Here is a 20,129-nt window from a genome sequence, read left to right as displayed (position 1 = left end):
AAACATATTGTGCCGCCAAAAGTTAAGCCCACGTTTTTTTTATGCGCATAGAAAAATTTTAATTTCTAGTGATATTTGAAAGCCAAAAAGCCAAAAATCTCCGTGGATATACGATTCACCCAAATATGACTGTTTGAAACAGATACCGTCTGGACTATAATTTTAATCTGGTTTTCAATAGTCGAATAACAGTTTACATAATTACATTACATATTCTGAAACTTCTATAATCGCATTTTTTGTGCGAAAAGTCATAAATTGTGTTTATGACACACTGTTTTCTTCAAGATTATCTAATGTGGATTATATATTATTTAATATTTTTATAATGTAACTTAAAATGTAAACTGAATTACATTCAAGTTAATTACTTTTATACGGAGCCTTCATAAATAATTACAATACAATAATTTTATTTGGAACTTTATTTCCTTTACGTTGGCAATTAAATTTCAGTAATATAAAACCAATAAGATCAATATTATATTAAAACATTATATTTCACCGGCTGCTGATTGGTGTAATTTTTCATAAGATTTTATGCAACCAATCAGCGATCGCATTATCTCGAACTTAGACGGAACAGTTTGTAATTGTTCATTGTAAACGAATATTGGTGACGCTATGATTTTGGGGTTTTTAGTTGACAGTACCGGCGTGAAATGATGGTTGCCTAAGTTGGTGGTCACGTGGTTTGTAATCGTTTATGAAAGCTCTATATAACTGATTTAGAATCTGTTATTGTTTCAAAACAAAAATATGTTCGTTTAAAGCTAATGATTCATTTTTACAAGGTGTTTTAAAAAAGTGCAACAAGCTGTTAACAACGGATCTTTGAGTAAAAATAATGAGGCCTACCCGTATCATTTTATATTTGAGTTCCTTTTCCAGATATAGGGTGTCAAAATTACATTTAAAAAAAATCTTTTCCTCAACTGTATTTTTTTAGATTAACGCTCCTTTCTTCATTTTTGTTTTCTGGTACCAATTTTATTTACGAGATCGCATGAAAAACTTTAATCCATAGATAGCTCGTTAGCGTTTTTTAAGGGGTACAAAATATTTTATAAAAAAGTGAGTTTTTGAAATAAATTGTTAGACAAATGATGTTGATTTTCATGAGTTAAATACGTATTTGAAATTTTGGACACCCTGTATAAGAACTATAGTTTGACACTACGTATCTTAAAAAAGGACAATGAAATTCCACTATTTTTCTTCTAATAATCTATGGTTGACAGTTTGTCCTATTTTTCTGTAGCACCCTGTATATCTACCTCTACAGGGTGGGCCACCAGTAACGCCTCGGTCGCTAGTGACCAAACGGCAAACGTTATAGAAACCTGTTTAGGTGGGTATGTGTAGGTTGATTACGGCTACATTTTAAAAATATTTTGAAATATACAGGGTGTCCAGGAAAAGCGTACCATATCAAAGTTATGTTTTTTTAAATGGAACACCCTGTATTTTACTGCATTTTTGAAAGCACCGTAAAAAAATAGGTGAACTTTATTAAAGGTTCTGCATACCTAGGACTTACAGTTTGTGAGATATTTCAATTTTAGTGAAAATGCAGGCATAGCGTAGAAATTTAATATTAGCAATAAAAAAATAATTTTAAGGAAGCAGCTTTGGAGGGTCTATTTTAGATCCTTGAAGTTATAAATTGTTATATTTGTCGTCACTTAGTATTATACAGGGTGTTCAAAAAACTGCTGAATACTTCTCTCAACTTTAAACAGCAATAACTTGGTTATTTTAAATGGAACACCCAGTATATTTTTACTTTGAGAGTTAGGAAATTTAAAACTCTTTCAAACTGTATATAGGTTTCCTATACCTATCTCCAACGGTATTGGAGATATTTGTGCCGTTTCGTTTTTTATCGATTTTTTTTGTAAGATGTATCCACGTGTCTCTATCGAGGTCTTTACTGAATTGGTTTGGGTTCTTCTTGATGACGTCTCTGTAAATATAAGGAGAAAAATGTGAATGCAAATACATGGCACACCTGCACATTTTTCATATTCAGTGAGAAATTATATAAATCGATAATTAAGTAATAAATGAGTAGGTAAGAATGGTTCATGTCAGTGGCTACCACAGGTGTCCAAACCTCTCGTAATGGACTTCTTTGTTTCGGGCTGTATAAAAATATATCTTGTACACAGTGTTCCACCTACTACTTGCGATGATATGAAGGAAAGGATTAGATATGCATTTGCCACAATCACCCCAAATATTCTAAGGAATGTGAGAATATCATTTGAAGATAGAATAAGATGCTGTATTCAAGAGAATGGTTATCAATTCGAACATCTATTAAAATTTTTCTTTGTTTCTTCTAAAAGTAAAATTTTCTTTAATAAATATTTTTCATGTTCATAAATAATTCAGTTACTTACTACAAACATATTTATACAAAATTAATAACTTTTTATAATTATTCGGCTTATAAAATAATATTTTTTATTAGAAAACTTTTTTGAATATTTTCATGATAATGATAAAAGGAACTTTTACTTTTAGAAAAAACAAAGAAAAATTTTAATTGATGTTCGAATTGATAACCATTCTCCTGAATACAGCATCTTATTCTATCTTCAAATGATATTCTCACGCAAATGCATCTCTAATCCTTCCCTCCAATATCATCGCAAGTAATAGGTGGAACATTGTATACAAGATTTTTTATATAGCTCGCAACAAAGAAGTCCATTACGGTGAGGTCTGGACACCTACGTGGCCACTGACATGCACCATTCCTACTTATCCATTTATTACTAAATTTTCGATTTAAATAATTTCTCACTGAATATGAAAAATTTGCAGGTGCGCCATCTAATTGCATCCTCATTTTTCTCAATATATTTAAAGAGACGTCATCAAGAAGAACCCAAACCAATTCAGTAAAGACCTCGATAAAGACACGTGGATACATCTTACAAAAAAAATCGATAAAAAACGAAACGGCACAAATATCTCCAATACCGTTAGAGATAGGTATAGGGAACCTATACACAGTTTGAAAGAGTTTTAAATTTCCCAACTCCCAAAGTAAAAATATACTGGGTGTTCCATTTAAAATAACCAAGTTATTGCTGTTTAAAGTTGAGAGAAGTATTCAGCAGTTTTTTGAACACCCTGTATAATACTAAGTGACGACAAATATAACAATTTATAACTTCAAGGATCTAAAATAGACCCTCCAAAGCTGCTTCCTTAAAATTATTTTTTTATTGCTAATATTAAATTTCTACGCTATGCCTGCATTTTCACTAAAATTGAAATATCTCACAAACTGTAAGTCCTAGGTATGCAGAACCTTTAATAAAGTTCACCTATTTTTTTACGGTGCTTTCAAAAATGCAGTAAAATACAGGGTGTTCCATTTAAAAAAACATAACTTTGATATGGTACGCTTTTCCTGGACACCCTGTATATCTCAAAATATTTTTAAAATGTAGCCGTAATCAACCTACACATACCCACCTAAACAGGTTTCTGTAACATTTGCCGTTTGGTCACTAGCGACCGAGGCGTTACTGGTGGCCCACCCTGTATATTGTCATATTATAACTAGATTGTAGTTGCGAGTAATATATTACCTCGAGATACAATTTTAACTAAAACGTCAATCACGATGACGTGTCAAGTGAAAAAAATAAAAACCGATTATTATCTGCCTGAAGAGGACGAACTTGCCAGTTTCGAAATCGACCAGACAGTGCTGATAAAAGAGGATTTTCTAAAATATATCTCGCACTATCGAAAACACCAAGCAAAGACCGAATACGGCGACTTATCCCTCCTCGACGATTGGTATCCCTACGTAAATTCTTATTACCCGTACACGGAGGACGTAGACGCCTTCGCGAGGGTAAGTCACCTGTTGGGGAGCAGACCATCTTTCGCGTCTCTTTCCAGCACAGAGAGCCAAGGTCCAAATGACGGAGTGCAGGATAGAATCCCGTACTCAGAAAATGCCGCTCAACTGCGCTACCTGGAATCTAATCCTTTCAGCTTCATCATCCTAGGTAAACCCGATATTGGTGAACAGGAATTGGGAAAAAAACTAGCAGACTTCTGGCGGTGCATCTACATAGACCCTCAGATCCTCATAGAACAAGAAATAGACAGCGGCAGCAGGGCGGGACAGTGCATTGAGTTCAATTTGAAAAGCGGTAGGGCCATCGGGATCGACGTGATTCTTAGATTGGTCGAGAAAAGGGTAAGATCCGAATCCGCGAAACACAGGGGGTTCGTCATCAGCGGTATGCCGTTGATCCCCAACGACTTGTACCAAGAGGACCCGATATCTTCCGAGTCCGCGGTTTTCACCGTCAAGGAGATATTCGAGGAAATGTTCGACACCACGTTGGAAGCGACGGCCATGCCTCCCGTTAAACCACGAGCTTCTATTTCCTCCAAGTACAAAAGCGATGAAGGTGAGTATGTGGCGAATGAGGAAATCCATGAAGAAAAAGAAGAGGTCGCAGAAGAAGCGGAGGAAGAGGAAATAGAGGCGGCAACGAAACAAACGCCAGTGAAATTTATCCCAAAGGAAATACCTGTAGACATCGGTCCTGATTATGATGTCTGTCAGGCGCCACAGATTAGCACAAATTTCGAAGATCAACTGAATTTTATCTTCGATCTGATGCAGCGCCCCTTCATGATCATTTACGTGATGTGCAGCTCCATCGATGTCATAGAGAAGCGGAAGAATTATCGATTCGATGTACATTCGAAGCAGACCATTAATCTACAAACGCAAATGTATTACAATCTCCTGTACAAATATGTTTCTGAAGAGAAAAATCTAAGCGAGGAAGTACCCGAGGATATTTTTGAGTCAGATTATGTGAATATAGATACTAGCAAGCTGAACTATCTGGTTAAACTTCCCAGACATTTTCCCGCAAACGTTTCTACTCAGCTGGATTCTTATCACTACACGGGCTTAAACTTCATCGAGCGAAGGATTCTAATGCACGATCCACAATACTTTTTGAAAGTTGACGGAAGGACCAGTGTGCAACGAATGCTTCACATTATCAAAGCACGATTGAAAATTTTGCCAATTCAGCAAGTGATTTTGCCGTCCAGATTAAGCTTAGACCCTCAGGAAATGGGGGAAGACGAGCCTCGCGAATCCGACGGGGAAATGCCGAACTTAGAAAGTTTGTTCAGGGACTTTAGCAGGAAAGAAGTTCCCAGCACCACATTCAAATGGAACTTGTCTGACTGGGGCACCAAATGTCCCGTAGCCCTGAAGGAAGGCATCCTGAAGAACGGAGATCCGCAGTACATCGTCCATTTCATGAACAGACTGTTTTTCCTAGCCAACGAGGACAACTTTTTCAAGTTTTACAGAAACCCAAGACCTTATTTATTACCTCCATATCCAAAACCGACGTGTAAAATATTCGTATTCGGCCCAAAATACTCGGGGAAAACGGCGGTTTCGCGATGCTTAAGTTACCTGCTAAACGGCAGCGTTCTGTGCATTGCGGAGATGCTAGCTATTTACTTACTTAGCCAAGAAGAGGAACTTAAAGAGAAAATAAGACAGGCAGCCATCGCTGAAGCAATGAATATTTTGAATGAGCAACGAGCGGAAGAAGCTAAAAAATTAGAGGGTGAACGAGTAGACAAAATTAAGGAATGGGTAGTGGCGACGAAGAAGTTAATAGAAGAACTAATGAGCATATTAGTAGAAATGAATAAGGATCAGACCGTGACCTCATTCGAAATATCTTCTTTTCCGATGGCTATGAAGAAAGTTAGTATGATGGAGACCGAAACTCCTTTAGCAATAGAATTTATTCGACTCAAGGATCAAATACAAAGTTTACGTATTCCGTTTTCATATAAAATTGAAGACTGGCAAACTTTGCTGAACGAAAAACGAAAACTATTAGTGTACATGCCGGTACATCTCAGATCCAAGGTAGTGCCGAAGCCAGCAACAGTATTTGACGAGTTTGTTGTGGAGTATGCTAGAAGAGCCGTTGAGAATGCTGATTTGCATAACGCCTCCATCAGCAATAAAAGCTTAGCCAACATAATGATTAACCATATTAAAGCCATTGAAAACGAACGTATCCAGCAAGGGAGCACTAGGGGAGGTTGGATACTAGATGGAATGCTTTGCGATCTCGTCATAATCGACGAGTTGTATCCTGATTTTATAGCCGATGAAGTTATAGTATTATTGGACGAGGAAGATCCAAATTTTCTAATAGACAGATATCAGAATGAAGGTGAAACAGGTTTCGAGGAATATCGCGATTTTTTCATGGCATTAGGGAAACCAGACGCTGCCTGGAGGTCTCCGTTCAAATTACCGAAAAAACCAAACACGCCAAAGTTAGTTCGTGAAATACTCTCAGACATGATCGATGATCCCAACGCATTCGACTATCAGGATGATGGGCCCATGGACAAAATTGAGGCGTATCACCAGGACATTTTAAATTTTAATCAAAAGTGGGATGAAATCAAAAGATATTTCTTAGATCGAAATATTGTACCTATAGAAATAAAAGTTACAGACAAGTCTGTGGCGAATCTAATGAAAGACGTTATAAAGGAAATAGAAGACAGGTATAGGGTGAGAGCTTCGTTATTTACAGAATTAGATAGAGCCGAGGAAGTAAAAAATTTCGGTAGTCAAATGCTCCAGAAAGATGTAAGCGAAGGAGATCATGTTAAGGACGATGCCTTTGAGATAAACAGGCGGTACGGCGACACTTACCATTACTGCCCGGTTACCTTTCATGATAAATTTGTGCTTTGGAAAGGCAAAGAAGATTACGCTGTGAAATTTGAAAATAAATTATATTTACTAAGCGGTGAGGAGGACATGAATAACTTCCTACGCATTCCAAGGGATTATTTGAGCGGAGAACCACCTGAAGAGTTTCCTCCGCCACGAGTCTGCGTGGTAGGCGTCCCTGGGACCGGCAGGACCGCTGTGGCGAGAGCCTTAGCCAAGAATTACGGTTTAGTATATGTAAGTTTTGAATCGGTATTAAAAAAATGTTTAGGCCTAACTGTGACCCAATCCTTAAATTCATTAAGACGCGATGAAGACGTGTATCCAGATTTAGTTGGTTATTTGAATCTCGATTTACCCTTGGAAGAAAACTCATTTACAGACGATTTATCCAAAGTTTGGTTTGGACGACCTGTACGGGGTTTTGTTATTGACGATTTTCCAAAAAGGCCCTCGGACATTGCACAGATGACACAGTATAAACTGATACCTGATATCGTGATACACTTGACGAGTAACACCGGTAAAATTAAAAAAAAGTTAGTTAAAAAGCAACTGGACCGATGGGAAGTGCAAATGAAAGAAACACGATTACGCTTAGAAGAAGAATATAGGATCATCCGCTTAGAGTGGGAGCAAGAACGAAAGAAACGTTTTGATGAGCTAATGGAGGCAAAAAGGGAACGAAGATATGCATTGAAGAGGCAGGACAAAGAATCTGCTGAAGAACCGACTGAACAACCTACGCTTCATACTCTAGAAGAGATAACAGAAGAGGACACTGACATATCAGGCCTTAGAACCATATCCCAAGTTAGTTTCGACTCTGTAGCAGAGCAACAGGATATAGAAGAGGTCAACGAAGAGTTGGATGCAGTATTGCCCGAACCGGTATTTGAAGATAACTTAGAAACAATCGAGGAAGCCACAGACAGGTTCGAGGCGTTCGCTGCGGACACAGTCACCCTCGAAACTGGATTTCTGAGAACTATTAAGGGTCTCTGCTCTTCCGAAGAGATACCCTTCACTGACGTACCCATAGACTTCGAGAATCCCGAAGTAACTATAAGAAATGCGTATCTCGTAACGGACAAATTTAAATTTAGGACGAAATCTTTCCTCGAGCGTTGTTACGACGTTTCCATGGAAGATGCCGGGAAGCTCCTCGCTTGCGGCTATTTCTTCCTGAGCAAATTCGGCAAAACCTGCCCGGTGCAGTATTACGAGGACAAGAATCCCGTACAAATGTACATTCCGATGGAGAAGAGGAACAATCTGTTTCCCGTTATCCACCGCAGCTACGTCTACTACATCGTCGGCAAGGAAAGCCAAGCCAAGTTCAAGGAACACCCCCTCAAGTACATATCAGTTGAATCGTTCCGCAATCCCTTGCTGACGTTTAGAACGGCCGTCACGGGACCACCGAAATGCGGTAAGACCGTGTTGGCCAAGAGGATAGCCGACGAGTTCAGTTTTAAGCTTATTACTAGAGGCCAAGCGGCTAGATACGTGCTGACGTATCTGCCACTTTCGGATCTGGCGAAAAGTATGGAATCTGTATTGAGGAAGGGGTGGGAGCTGACGGATGAAATGGTTGTAAAATCTGTGGAGGCTGCCACTTTCGACGGTGAAGCTGTAACGCAGGGTATGTTTGACTCAGGAAAAGGGAATATACAGGGTGTCCCATGATTAGCCCGACAAATTTCATAACCAGATTGTGCCTTTCTATTGTTAAAAAATATACCATTTTCAAATTTCGCGGTGAAACTACCAACAAAAGATTTAAGGCAGTTTTTACCCCACCCTATCAGTTTGACATACTAATTATGGGAGACCCTGTATAGAAGGCGAATTAAATAAGTGTAGATATTCTACAGGGGGTAAGAAGTTTGACTGCTATTATTTTAGTACAAGATAATCATAAATGAATAAAAAAATTGTATATTATACTGGCGTAAGATTAACTTAAACAGTTTTCAAAATACAGCGAGTATTAATATTGGGGAGTTTCATCACAACGTGACAACAGCGCTTAACCTAACGCTACACAGCTGATGCATACCACGTGTGCACGCGGCAGACTTGTCTTACGGAAAAAATGTAAACAACTATTATTGTGCAACATTTAGTAAATTTCAAGACCATTGTTTTCCAGTTTTTAAATAAATAAAATAAAATGTATCAATTTTCTAATACAAAAATATTGTTGTGCTTAAGTTTTAGCTCGAATTTTAGTAATTATGAATCTCTTAAAACTGGAACTTTTAATCAAATTAGGAATTTGAAAAATATGTAATCAAAGTACCCAAAGATTCACATCATCCAAATAATCATACGTATTAAAAATAATTTAGGTACTTCCCAAAAAGCAAAATTCAGTAATTTTTAAACGCATAAGTACAAAAAAATCTACAACATATGTTCAAAATGTCCACCACCATTTTCGGTGCACGCACGACAGCTTCAAATCCAATTTTCGCGCACTCACTGGAAAATACCTCAAGAAAAGGAAATAGTGGTACGCAAAAAAACACTCAGACACTGTCCAATTCCAGATACCAACTGAATTGCGTATTGATTGACAGCTTAGTACCTCGTGTTATCCGCCGCGCCGTTGTCACATTGCCCGATATGAATTTTATCGAATTTTAAATTTATTACAACGCTAATTATTTTTTAGAATTAAGCATAAAAAAGTTCAGAAAAGTAATAAACATTGTATTTTATGGTATTCTATGCGCTTTGTTATGTCAATATTCTTTAATTAATCGAACTTTTGTACAGGCTGGTCCATTTTCGATGGGATTTCAGGGTATCTCAGAAACTACTAAAGATATGATAAATCTGACACCACGTTGTCGAGCTCGATTTTCATGGCAAACTCGACTGTCAAATCAGAAATTTGCTGTCTTCATTTGTTTCTGAGTTACAGGGCGTTTCTCGTTATTGTGACACTTTTGAACATGTCTGTATCTCAGCTCTTAAATAAGTTAGAGTTAAAGTGAAAACTGCTCAATACTAATTCTTTGGCGTAGAATTGAATGCCGGTATTAGATTTTTAGTAGGTCTTAAGATTCAGGAGTTATGACCCAAAGTTATATTTTTTTAAATGGAAATCAAGCTGGTCATGACCTAAAAAATGGAGATTTTTTTTTGCATTTCAGCAATATATCACATGCTATAGTTATTTTTCCAAACACAGAAGATACGGGGTGTTTTATATATAAAATCGATCCTTTTTTACATTTTAATATGGCTGGCTTTGAAAATACCTACATACAAAACTATAAACCTTACTTTTACAAAACTCATATCTGTTGTAAAAATATGACGTTTATTTAAAATATATATTAAGTACAGATAAGAAAAGACAGAGTTTTCAAATTTTTATTCCACTTCAACTGAAGTTACAATATTAAACGTAAATTAAACAATAGTAAGTACCTACATCAATAAAAACTTTCAAAAATGATAGCTAAATGTTCAAATTGCCGTCCCTCAACTGTCACACATTTCACGCATCTTCTGGCAACGCTTCGGGTAGCATTCATTAAATGTATATTTGAAATATTTTTAAAAGGAATTTTAAATATAATGCCTTTTAGAAAACCCCAAAGGAAAAAGTCCAACGGACTCAAATCAGGTAACCTAGCTGGCCATCAGATCGGTCCGTTTGTTCCTATCCACGTATCTCCTAAAATTGCGTTAGTATTATATTATCACACGAGTATATGTTGTGCATTTAAAATAAATGTCATATTTTTACAACAGATATGACTTTTGTAAAAGTAAGAATTATAGTTTTATCTGTATTTTCATAGCTGGTCTTATTAAATAGGAAAAAAATATGTAATTAATATCTCTATTTTTTTAGGCCGTGGTCACCTACGATTTCCATTTAAAAAAATATAACTTTGGGTCATAACTCCGAAATCTTAAGTCTCTAATCTAATCTCTACTAAAAATTTAATACCGGCATTCAATTCTACGCTAAAGAATTAGTCTTGAGCAGTTTTCACTTTAACTCTAACTTATTTAACAGCTGAGATACAGACATATTAAACAATGAGACAGTAACGAGAAACGCCATGTAACTCAGAAACAAATGAAGATAGCAAATTTCCGATCTGACAGTCGAGTTTACCATGAAAATCGAGCTCGAGAACGTCGTGTCAGATTTATCATATCGTTAGTAGTTACTGAGATACCCTGAATTCCCATCGAAAATGGACCAGCCTGTACATCAAGTTGGAGATTTTGATCATTTTTATTTCGGAAATGGTTGAGTTTAGTCATATAAGTTTTTTTTTAATGGATTCTATCATCTATTAAAATTAAGGCAGTCGAATTTCTAACTGCCTACATAAAATATTTGAATATAGATATGAATTAAGCCCTTACAGCTAGTCTGCGGATAGGTGAGATAACTATAAACAAATAAAAATGTTGGTATCGAAAAATGGTATTTTTCTTAAGATTCTAATAGGACTTTCAAAATTTAGTAAGCTCTAGAAATTTACAAATATATTAATTCTCTCATAAGTAATATACCATTTCTGTATAAGATACGACAGAAAATGTTATTAAGAAAAGTTCATTAGAATGAAAAGTACAAAATTTAACGACATTACCTTATTTTTTTGTTTAGTGGCATTTCTATATGAGAGGTTCTAGATAATGTTATTAAGAAAAGTTTCTCAGAATGACACTATGTATGCACGGAAAATTTACAAAAAAATACTACTGAAAAATTCGAAATCCTCAAATCATAGAGGCAAGAACCTATGTAAAACCATTTCAAAATAAATAAAATACTTAAAAAAAATCTCAGACAATATAGTAATAATTTCAGATCGTGTCACAATATCTAAAATACCTCGAATAGTCTGTAAAATTTTTGGAACAGAACCAAAACTTCTATGAAATATAAAGTACATCGAAACAGCTTCAGAATCTATTAAAAAACATCCTATACAAATTCTTTGATATGTTTAACAGTTTCAAAATGCTTCAAAATATATTGAAATACTTCGAAAACCTACAAAACGTATTTAGTGGTTTTTGAAGTATGTATATTATATTTTTTAAAAGTGTTCGATAAAATTCTATTAACATTTGATATACTCTGCAGTTTTTGAAATATTTTCTTCTAATTTAATGTATTTGACAGCGATTTTGATGTAATTTATTATTTCTAAAGCCATTCTGAGAGATTTTAAAGAATTTTTATGCCGTTTCTGTACTTGTGCTTTTATATATTTTATAAATATTCTGATGCTTTTGAAAGATTCCAAAACTATACAAAATATACCTCAATTTAGTATCTTGTGTTATAAACTCAGCAAAAAAGTTAAAGGTGCAGAAAAATTTCCAAATTTTTTTAGTGATTTTTGAAGGGCTTCGTGAATAATGGTCGTATCGAGAAAAAGAAAGCTTCCTTGACGATTGAAAAATTTTCTCGGCGCAATCAAAAGAGATAATACAAATACGAATTAAAAAAAAGTCATTTTTCGAAAAATGGTTTTTAATCGCATTTTTTATTCGCAAATTAATTTTTTTCAATTATATCATTCGATTTCTCGGAAAATTTTACCCTAGCTTTGATATAAATTCGTTGTTTTCGTTAACAACCAAAGAATATATAAAGGTTCAAAGATGGCAACATTTCAATTCGCACTAGTGTAACCTTCAAGATGGCCCACCTTTGAGGGTTACATATGTTGTAAGCTTTCACCAAGTAAAACTACATAATTGCTATTTTTAAAATTATTTTGGGACAGTAAAACTACGTTCTTATAGAAAAAATAGCAATTGAGCGAGAATAAATTTGAATATACATATTATGAATTTTGGATATTTTTGGTGATTATATTGATAGATTAATAAAAATTATGTATAACATCAATTTGTTTCATTGAGTGAAAAAAAATTGGGTTCAAAACGAAAAAAAACAAAAATTTTATTTTTACTTCAACTTCAATCGTGAATATCTTTTGAAAGAATAAAATTATGCAAAAATGTTAAGACGACTTTTTTGTACAGCATTAATTTCCTTTCAAAATCTGCATTGTTCTTTTTCAGATATTAATTTGTTCGTTATTTACAAAATTCCAAAGTTAAAAAATCAAATCGAAAAAACATATATTTTCAAGGCTTGATAACATGGAAACGGCTCGTCTGCCGAAAATTTTCAATCATACCTTTTTTGTAGGGCATACAATTTCCTTCAAAAATATATGAAGATGAATTTTTTATTTCGATGGTTTGGCAGTTTTAACGCAAAAATGGGATCGGGAATAAAAAATCGAAACTAGCGATGATAGACCTCTTAAAACTAATATTAAGGACTCAAACTCTCACGATATATTTTTTTCCTCATTCTGAATGATATTCTCGATATATATTTAAAAAAAAATAGTCGATTTTTTTGGCCCAGTCTAATAAATATGATATATTTTTTAATTGTAATAACCTGTATTTTGATTTTTTTTAAAATTGCCTAAGAAACAACCTCCTTTAATTGTGACAGACCTAAAAAAACCTCCTGTATATTGCTTGCTTGATTATTTGTACATTCTGACATTACAATGTAAGTAGTTATCTTTTTTTTATTAAATTAATTAAAAAAGGTACTAGGCACAAGTATTTACGTAAAGTAATCAATAATCATTAAAAGAAATGACCTTTAATCACTTGAAACTTTTTAAGGGGTTGTTTTCGACGGTTTCCCGAACACAATTACCGAAGTACGACATCTATCTTACACCGCCCTAGTACCCAACATCGCCATAGACCTGCAAGCAACGCCCTCGGAGATTTTCGAGTGCCTATCTGCCGATTCGGGTCGAAGAGGTCTGCCTAAATTCAGCGAATTATTCGTCGATCATTTACTGAGCGAATGGAAAACCACTTCGCAAACATTCAGGGACTGGTTCGATCGCGAATACCAAGTGCTGGTCAGCATCCCCATAAGCTCAAGCAACTGGTTTGTGTGGGACCAAACCTGGAAGTACATAACAGCTGTCTCCTTTGAGATCAAGCACTATTTCGTCCACGTAGCCGATGACTGGGCTGTGAGGTTAGCGAACATGCAGATAACGCCTTTGGAGTTCTTAGAACGCCAAGGTGCTTTTAAGGCGTACTGCCCCGCCTGCCTCCATTATTCTAACGTTTTGACGTGCGGGGGAGATCCTCCTGATAGGACGGGCTTGGTGCAGTACAAGCAGTTCTTTTACTGGGTCTGTCCGGACCACATCGATTATTTCCTGATAAATCCGGATAAGTTTATGATACCGTACAACAACAGCAAGTTGCCGCAAACTTTACCGGAGGTGACGCGTTTAAGAAGCGTACCGAAAGACGTCTTCGAGGACGGCATCTGTGCGGTGTGTTACAAGAAGAAGAGAACCTACGTCAAGGGGAACATAAACTTCGCCGTCCATTACAACAACTACACGTATCTGTTCGACGGTAGTGAGTGCTTCCGAGAGTTCAGCAGGAACCCCCACAACTACATATGCGACATTAATTTCAAACCTCCAGGCTATTATCCTTCTTTGAGTTACGAGGATTTGCCCGTCGTAGGCATGCTGGAGCAGTACGTGGCCAACTACATCACGAAGGCTCTGAGTTTCGTGGCGAGACGTCGACCTGTCATACCCGGTTTGGATGTCCCTACGTCCGCACTTATCGGAATAGGTCTGTACCTGAAGATGTTCAATCCCAATATCGACGAGAGGTGGAAGCCCTTCTACAAGGAAGCCGATGATTTATACCACGAAAGAAGATTAAAACTGATAAATTACTTAGATAGAATGAAATCCGTTATTAATCCTTATTTACACTACGAGGAACCCTTACCTGAGTTCGAAATGCCCATTTCCGTAAAATCGGATACTACTGAAAGCGTTGGTACGACGGTGACAAAGCTCGTCGATGAATTAATAGACAATATAGATTACGATTAGATTGTAATGTTGTTTGGTGCAATAAATGTCCTTGAAATTTTTATGGTGGCGTAGTTTTGTTTTGCTGTATCTTTTTGTTTTTTTTTTCAGCACGTAGGGTTCCTGTTCCTGATGAGAGATTCGACTACCTCTGTGAATACTTCAAACCATTAAGGTGAGTTGGCTTGTTTTTTGTGAGGTATTTTGATACTGTACATTTGCGATAATTATGAAAAAAAAAGATTTTTTTTTCTCTACTAAAAGCCTAAAGAATATGTTAAATGGTTAAAATTTAGAATGTTCCTGTTTCTTCAACAAATTTTACTGATTAACTTAAAAAATTTAAATTTATGTTATAATTTACTTGTTCTAAATATTTACATTGAAAGTGCAGTTATGCAAAGTGCAATTATTAAATACTGATATTCCAGTCAATTTAGAAATCATAATATTTGTGTTACTAACATGGGCCAGGAAAAAGAGCTGGGAAATTACCATTTCGCAACTTTTTGTTTCGGCAAGCTGAATTTATCACTATTGATGTTAAATATTATGTACAATAACGTATTAGTTTCCACAGTCATAAAAATGATGGGAAGATTGTTTACAGGCAGGTTAATTATTTAATTTTCACGTAAATTTTTCCGAGAAAATAAAGTACTTACTCTCGAGCGTAAAAAAATATTGATTAGATCAAAAGCTATAAACAGAAGAAGTTTATTTATTGCTTTTAAATAATATAAATAGTCTGAGATGTCTGATATTTTTGTGCGTAAGGCTGAATATTTTCAATATAATTCTAAATTAAATTTGTCGACAACAAATATTATCTGTATTTGTGTATTAGGGATGTTTATTACTAGCATCGTTCTTACTCGTATATTCCATATCATCTACGGTAATTTTTATTGTCACGGCAATATGCGCTGCCCAAACCAATTGCTATGTATATTCTACAAGGAACTAAATTGTCATAATTTTGAATGCAACCACTGAAAATTCGAAAATATCTTAATAGCAAGATAATAATGTTTCGAAGATTTTGTTAAAAATTTGTTTATTTCTTGTATATTAAAACTCTGGACTTCTTTGCTCTATATCCCACAGATTTCTTTAGACAAGGTAATCATTTCGGAAATTTGCTAATATCAATTTTCTTCTTGCTTTGACTATTGAATACAGATTTCATAAAATGATAATGTATCGGTATTTTGCTTTTTGAGCTAAGTAAATTAACAGAACAGTTCCATTCATGTATTTTTTCGTACCTTTTTCTGAATTTCATTCAGGAGCCGCTTTTTTAATATCCACCGGAATGTTATCTTCGTCACTTTCATCGTTAATCATCTTTAAATGACTTGGAGACTTATATTAGGGAAAATATAAGCGCACAGCTGTCAAAATCTTCTGCTAATAGACAACTGTGATACATATCTACTTTGTATTTAGTTCAAGTTTTGACGTAAGAGCTCGTTTAGAGTAACTTTACTGACCTCTTACGTCACATTACCTAGCTTTCTCCTCATTTCCCATCTAGATTAGTAACGATGCACTTTCCAAGCAGAAAGTTATCTGCAACAGAATTTGTCTAAAGCCGCAGCACAAAAAACAAATTTACTGGACGTGGAGCACTTTTATCTGTCTCTCGTATTTCGTATTTCACACGACATTATAGACCATCCATTGATTACACCTATTTCGGGCGAAATAACCCGAAAATGATACCTCTTTCCCCGACATCGAATTATTAGTAGGCAAATGATAATTTAAATGATAGCTTAACGGTAGTTAGGGAACATTTTTGAGATTGTTCGACGGCGTATTCGGATATTCACTTGGACGATGTGTTCCCACCGCCATGTCGGCGCCGCCAAATTGGCAGCACCCCTATTAAGGACGGCCGCAATTACCTTGCCCCGTTGCTGCACCCGGGGGTACCCCAGAATTTGAATACGGAGTTAATTTGATAAGATAGAATTTTATTCCAATTTGTTTGGTGATGGGCTTGTTGTCGTTTGCCACTGCGTGAAATATTATAGTGTCCAGGGTGATATACAGGGTGTCCGACAAAAATGGGGAAAAGTCATATACAATGTCGCTCATAAACGCTTAGTTTTCGAGATACAGAGTGTTGAATTTGAAAAAATAAAAACGATTTTCAGGCATATATCGGAGATACGTTAAGGGACTTTTTTTAATTTGATATGAGGAGTTTTAATGGGGACCTACATCATTTGCTGCGATTTCACATCAATACGAAAAACCAGTGGCGTGGGAATAATAATTTCGAGACCCTTTTCTAAAAGATAAATGTTACGCCACTGCGTAAAGCGGAAATAACTAACAATTTTCAAATTTTCAATGATTTTACAGCATTGTATTGTTGAAATCGCTGAGAGACCTTTTTTGAAAAAACTGAGCTTAAAGTCGGCAAGGATGTACAGTTCATGGATAACGTAATTTCGAAAATAAACATAATTAATGTTTCTCTTAGTTCTTCTTGGTATATTTTATGAATTAATTATTTATGTTACACAAAAAAAGTTGTTTATATTTTTATTTTAGTTTTCTTAATTGTTTGATATGTTTTACAACTTTAATAGGTACCTAAAATATCATACGTAAACAGTGTAATTGTAAAATATTATAGTTATTTACACCATAAAGGAGGTAAGTATTATTTACCAGTCGAGGACGATTTTGCGCCCGAGCGGAGCGAGGGCTGGCAACAAAGTCTGAGACTGATAAATTATACTTAACTGCTGCGTGGTGTATAACATTTTATTTGCTCCCATAGTTCTTTATGGTTCATAATTAGGTTTTATTTTTTGACATTTCTTAATCAATTTATTTTAACATTATTCGAAATTTTGCAAAGTCGCCTTGGTGGTTTGGATTTTGTCGTTTCTAAGACGTTTATAAACGAAGCTACATAAAAGTTGCAATATTGCTGGTTTTGAATTATTATTTCTAAATGAGTGATTTTCAAATAGAAAGTGCAGCAAATGCCACTTGCGAATTTTTATTGCCCGAGAAGTCGAAAGTGCGCTACAGACGAGCATATAGAAATTTCAAAGAATGGTGTCAGAACAAAAATACTGGTGTTTCTGAAATGTCACTGCTAGCATATTTCATGGAGAAGTCAAGAACTTTAAAATCACCGGCGAGTTTGTGGAATGAATACTCAAGGATTAAGCCAACTATTTTCATAGAGGAGAACGTGGATATATCAGAGCATTTTTGAAATGTAAAAATGACGGCTATACACCTAAAATGTCAAACATTCTTACAACAGAACCACCCGATAACACATATTTGCTAATGAAGGTAGTGGCGGTCTTAGGCATTACAGGAGCATGCCGTTCTGATGAGTTATGCAAACTTACTTGGACAACGTCAATTTCAAAAAATTCCATGACATTATTGTAGTTACAATTCCAGATTCTAAAAATGGTATGTCACGTACGTTTACAATTATGTACTTGTCGTCTGGGTTCTGTATCTTCTGTTCTGTATAGAAATTCTCAAGAAATATATCAAGATCAGATTGGAAATTAAAACTGTAAATTCACGCTTTTTATGCGCTATCAAGCAGATAGATGTTTCAACCAACCAGTCGGAAAGAATACCCTTTCTATGAGTACTAATAAAATTGTACAGTTTCTGAAACTAGGACATCCTGAAACATATACAGGCCATACATTCCGAAGAACATCGGCAACGTTACTGGCTAATACAGGAGTTGATGTGTTAGCGATCAAGAGACATGGTGGGTGGAAATCAGCCACAATTGCAGAAAGTTATGTTGCTGACAGTTTAAGTAACAAAAATGAAATAGCCAACAAGATTATTTACAATGATACTTCAACTCCAGTTTCTAGTAGTACGTCGCAACATGATGTTTTAATGAATCAGTCAGATAATATTGAGCCTCCTTGCAATGGAGCGGTCAAATCATTTTGAGAAAAATGTGACGATTAGTAAACGCGAGGGGAATAATTATCCATATTTTATAAATGTTACTAAATGTAATAACTGTACAATTACCATAAATATTCATTCATAATAATTAATAAAATGATATGTTCATCAAATATTTCCATTTATTAGTTCATAGAATATGCATTTAAACTCGAAGTCGCTTTTTTCCCTAGGGAGGTAAGTTACCTCACTTACCTCCCGTTGTCCATAGCAACTTCTATTTCTACGGTAAAATTCAATTACCTCCTTAAAAACAATGTATTAATAATCTATTTACTATAGAGGGACCAGATAAAAATGTTTTAATGTCCGTTAATGCTATTTAATTATCAAAAATATTTGTTTTTATAAAATAAGTTGGAAGTTAACGAAATTACGTCATCCACAAATTACACATCCTTGCCGAATATAAACGCAGTTTTTTCAAAAACAGTGCTTCAACAAGTATACCTTTTACGCTAAAACTCATTGAAATTTTGTTTTACTGTACAAACTTAACAAATAAGGTCTTTCATTGCTTTACGTATTGCCTTTTATATTGTTTTCTTTCTGACTGGTGTCAATATGCTTCAGAGATTTCTCAACACACTGTTTTATCTCTGGTGTTCCTTAGGGACCAGTCCCGGACCCACGGTTATCAATATTTTTATTAATAAGTTGGTTCGCTGTTTAAATGTACTTACAATCTGATATAAAAATATGTATTTAAAGATACACCCTCCAGAATTGCGTTGGTTTCTAGGAAAATCTCAATAGACCTAAAGACCTAATCTTTGGTGTGATTGTAACTGAAATTCCATAAATTTATTAGCAAACAATAACAATGAATGACGTTGGCGCTATTCGATTTATGATAACAATGATGTCACTCATGGGCGGAAGTGGCGCAAAGGGCATCGGTAGTTTGTAAGCTACCTCCTACTTTACTGACCTTGAATAGGACCCACATTTTTTATTTTAATGAAATGGTATCGTCGCTATTAAGTACTTGTTCCAAAAACCCTGTCATTTGCCTCGCCCGTCGCATCCGTCACACCACCAGAAAGGAATCAATTTCCTGACATCCAACACAGGTACAATTTCCCTAAGTGCACAATTTAGCAGATCTTTTGATTCGTTTTGAATCTGCTAGACGCGAATCTTGTTCGTGAGACGCCCGAGGTCCGGCTGACGTCTGGATCATCGCCCAAGATCTCCGAACCCGGCAATTTCGGTAAACGTCCGATTTGCTAAATGAAACGACGCAAAGGCCTCATGACAAAGCACGGCGTGAGGACGCATCTTCGTGTCCGTCAACTGCCGTATAATGTTCCATCCAATCGCGTCACATTAAGGTATTATGGCGGTCTATGGCCTTTGACACGCGATCACATTGCGTCAAATTATACACCGGGGGCCTGTAATTGGCGATAATGCACGAT

General features: G+C 35.5%; 1 protein-coding gene across 1 annotated transcript in view; it reads left to right on the top strand.

The window, feature by feature from the left end:
- Positions 1-20,129, top strand: part of LOC108904056 (obg-like ATPase 1) — a 67,689-nt gene that overhangs the window by 3,666 nt on the left and 43,894 nt on the right. The window contains exon 3 of the mRNA XM_018706439.1: positions 14,842-14,902. Within this exon, the coding sequence (XP_018561955.1) occupies positions 14,842-14,902 (61 nt within the window). The remainder of the gene's footprint in view (positions 1-14,841; positions 14,903-20,129) is intronic.

Source organism: Anoplophora glabripennis, unplaced genomic scaffold (assembly GCF_000390285.2).
Source record: "Anoplophora glabripennis isolate ALB-LARVAE unplaced genomic scaffold, Agla_2.0 scaffold14, whole genome shotgun sequence".
Classification (NCBI taxonomy): Eukaryota; Metazoa; Arthropoda; class Insecta; order Coleoptera; family Cerambycidae; genus Anoplophora; species Anoplophora glabripennis.
Note: the sequence above shows the minus strand (reverse complement) of the source record. Positions and strands in the feature narration are given on the sequence as shown.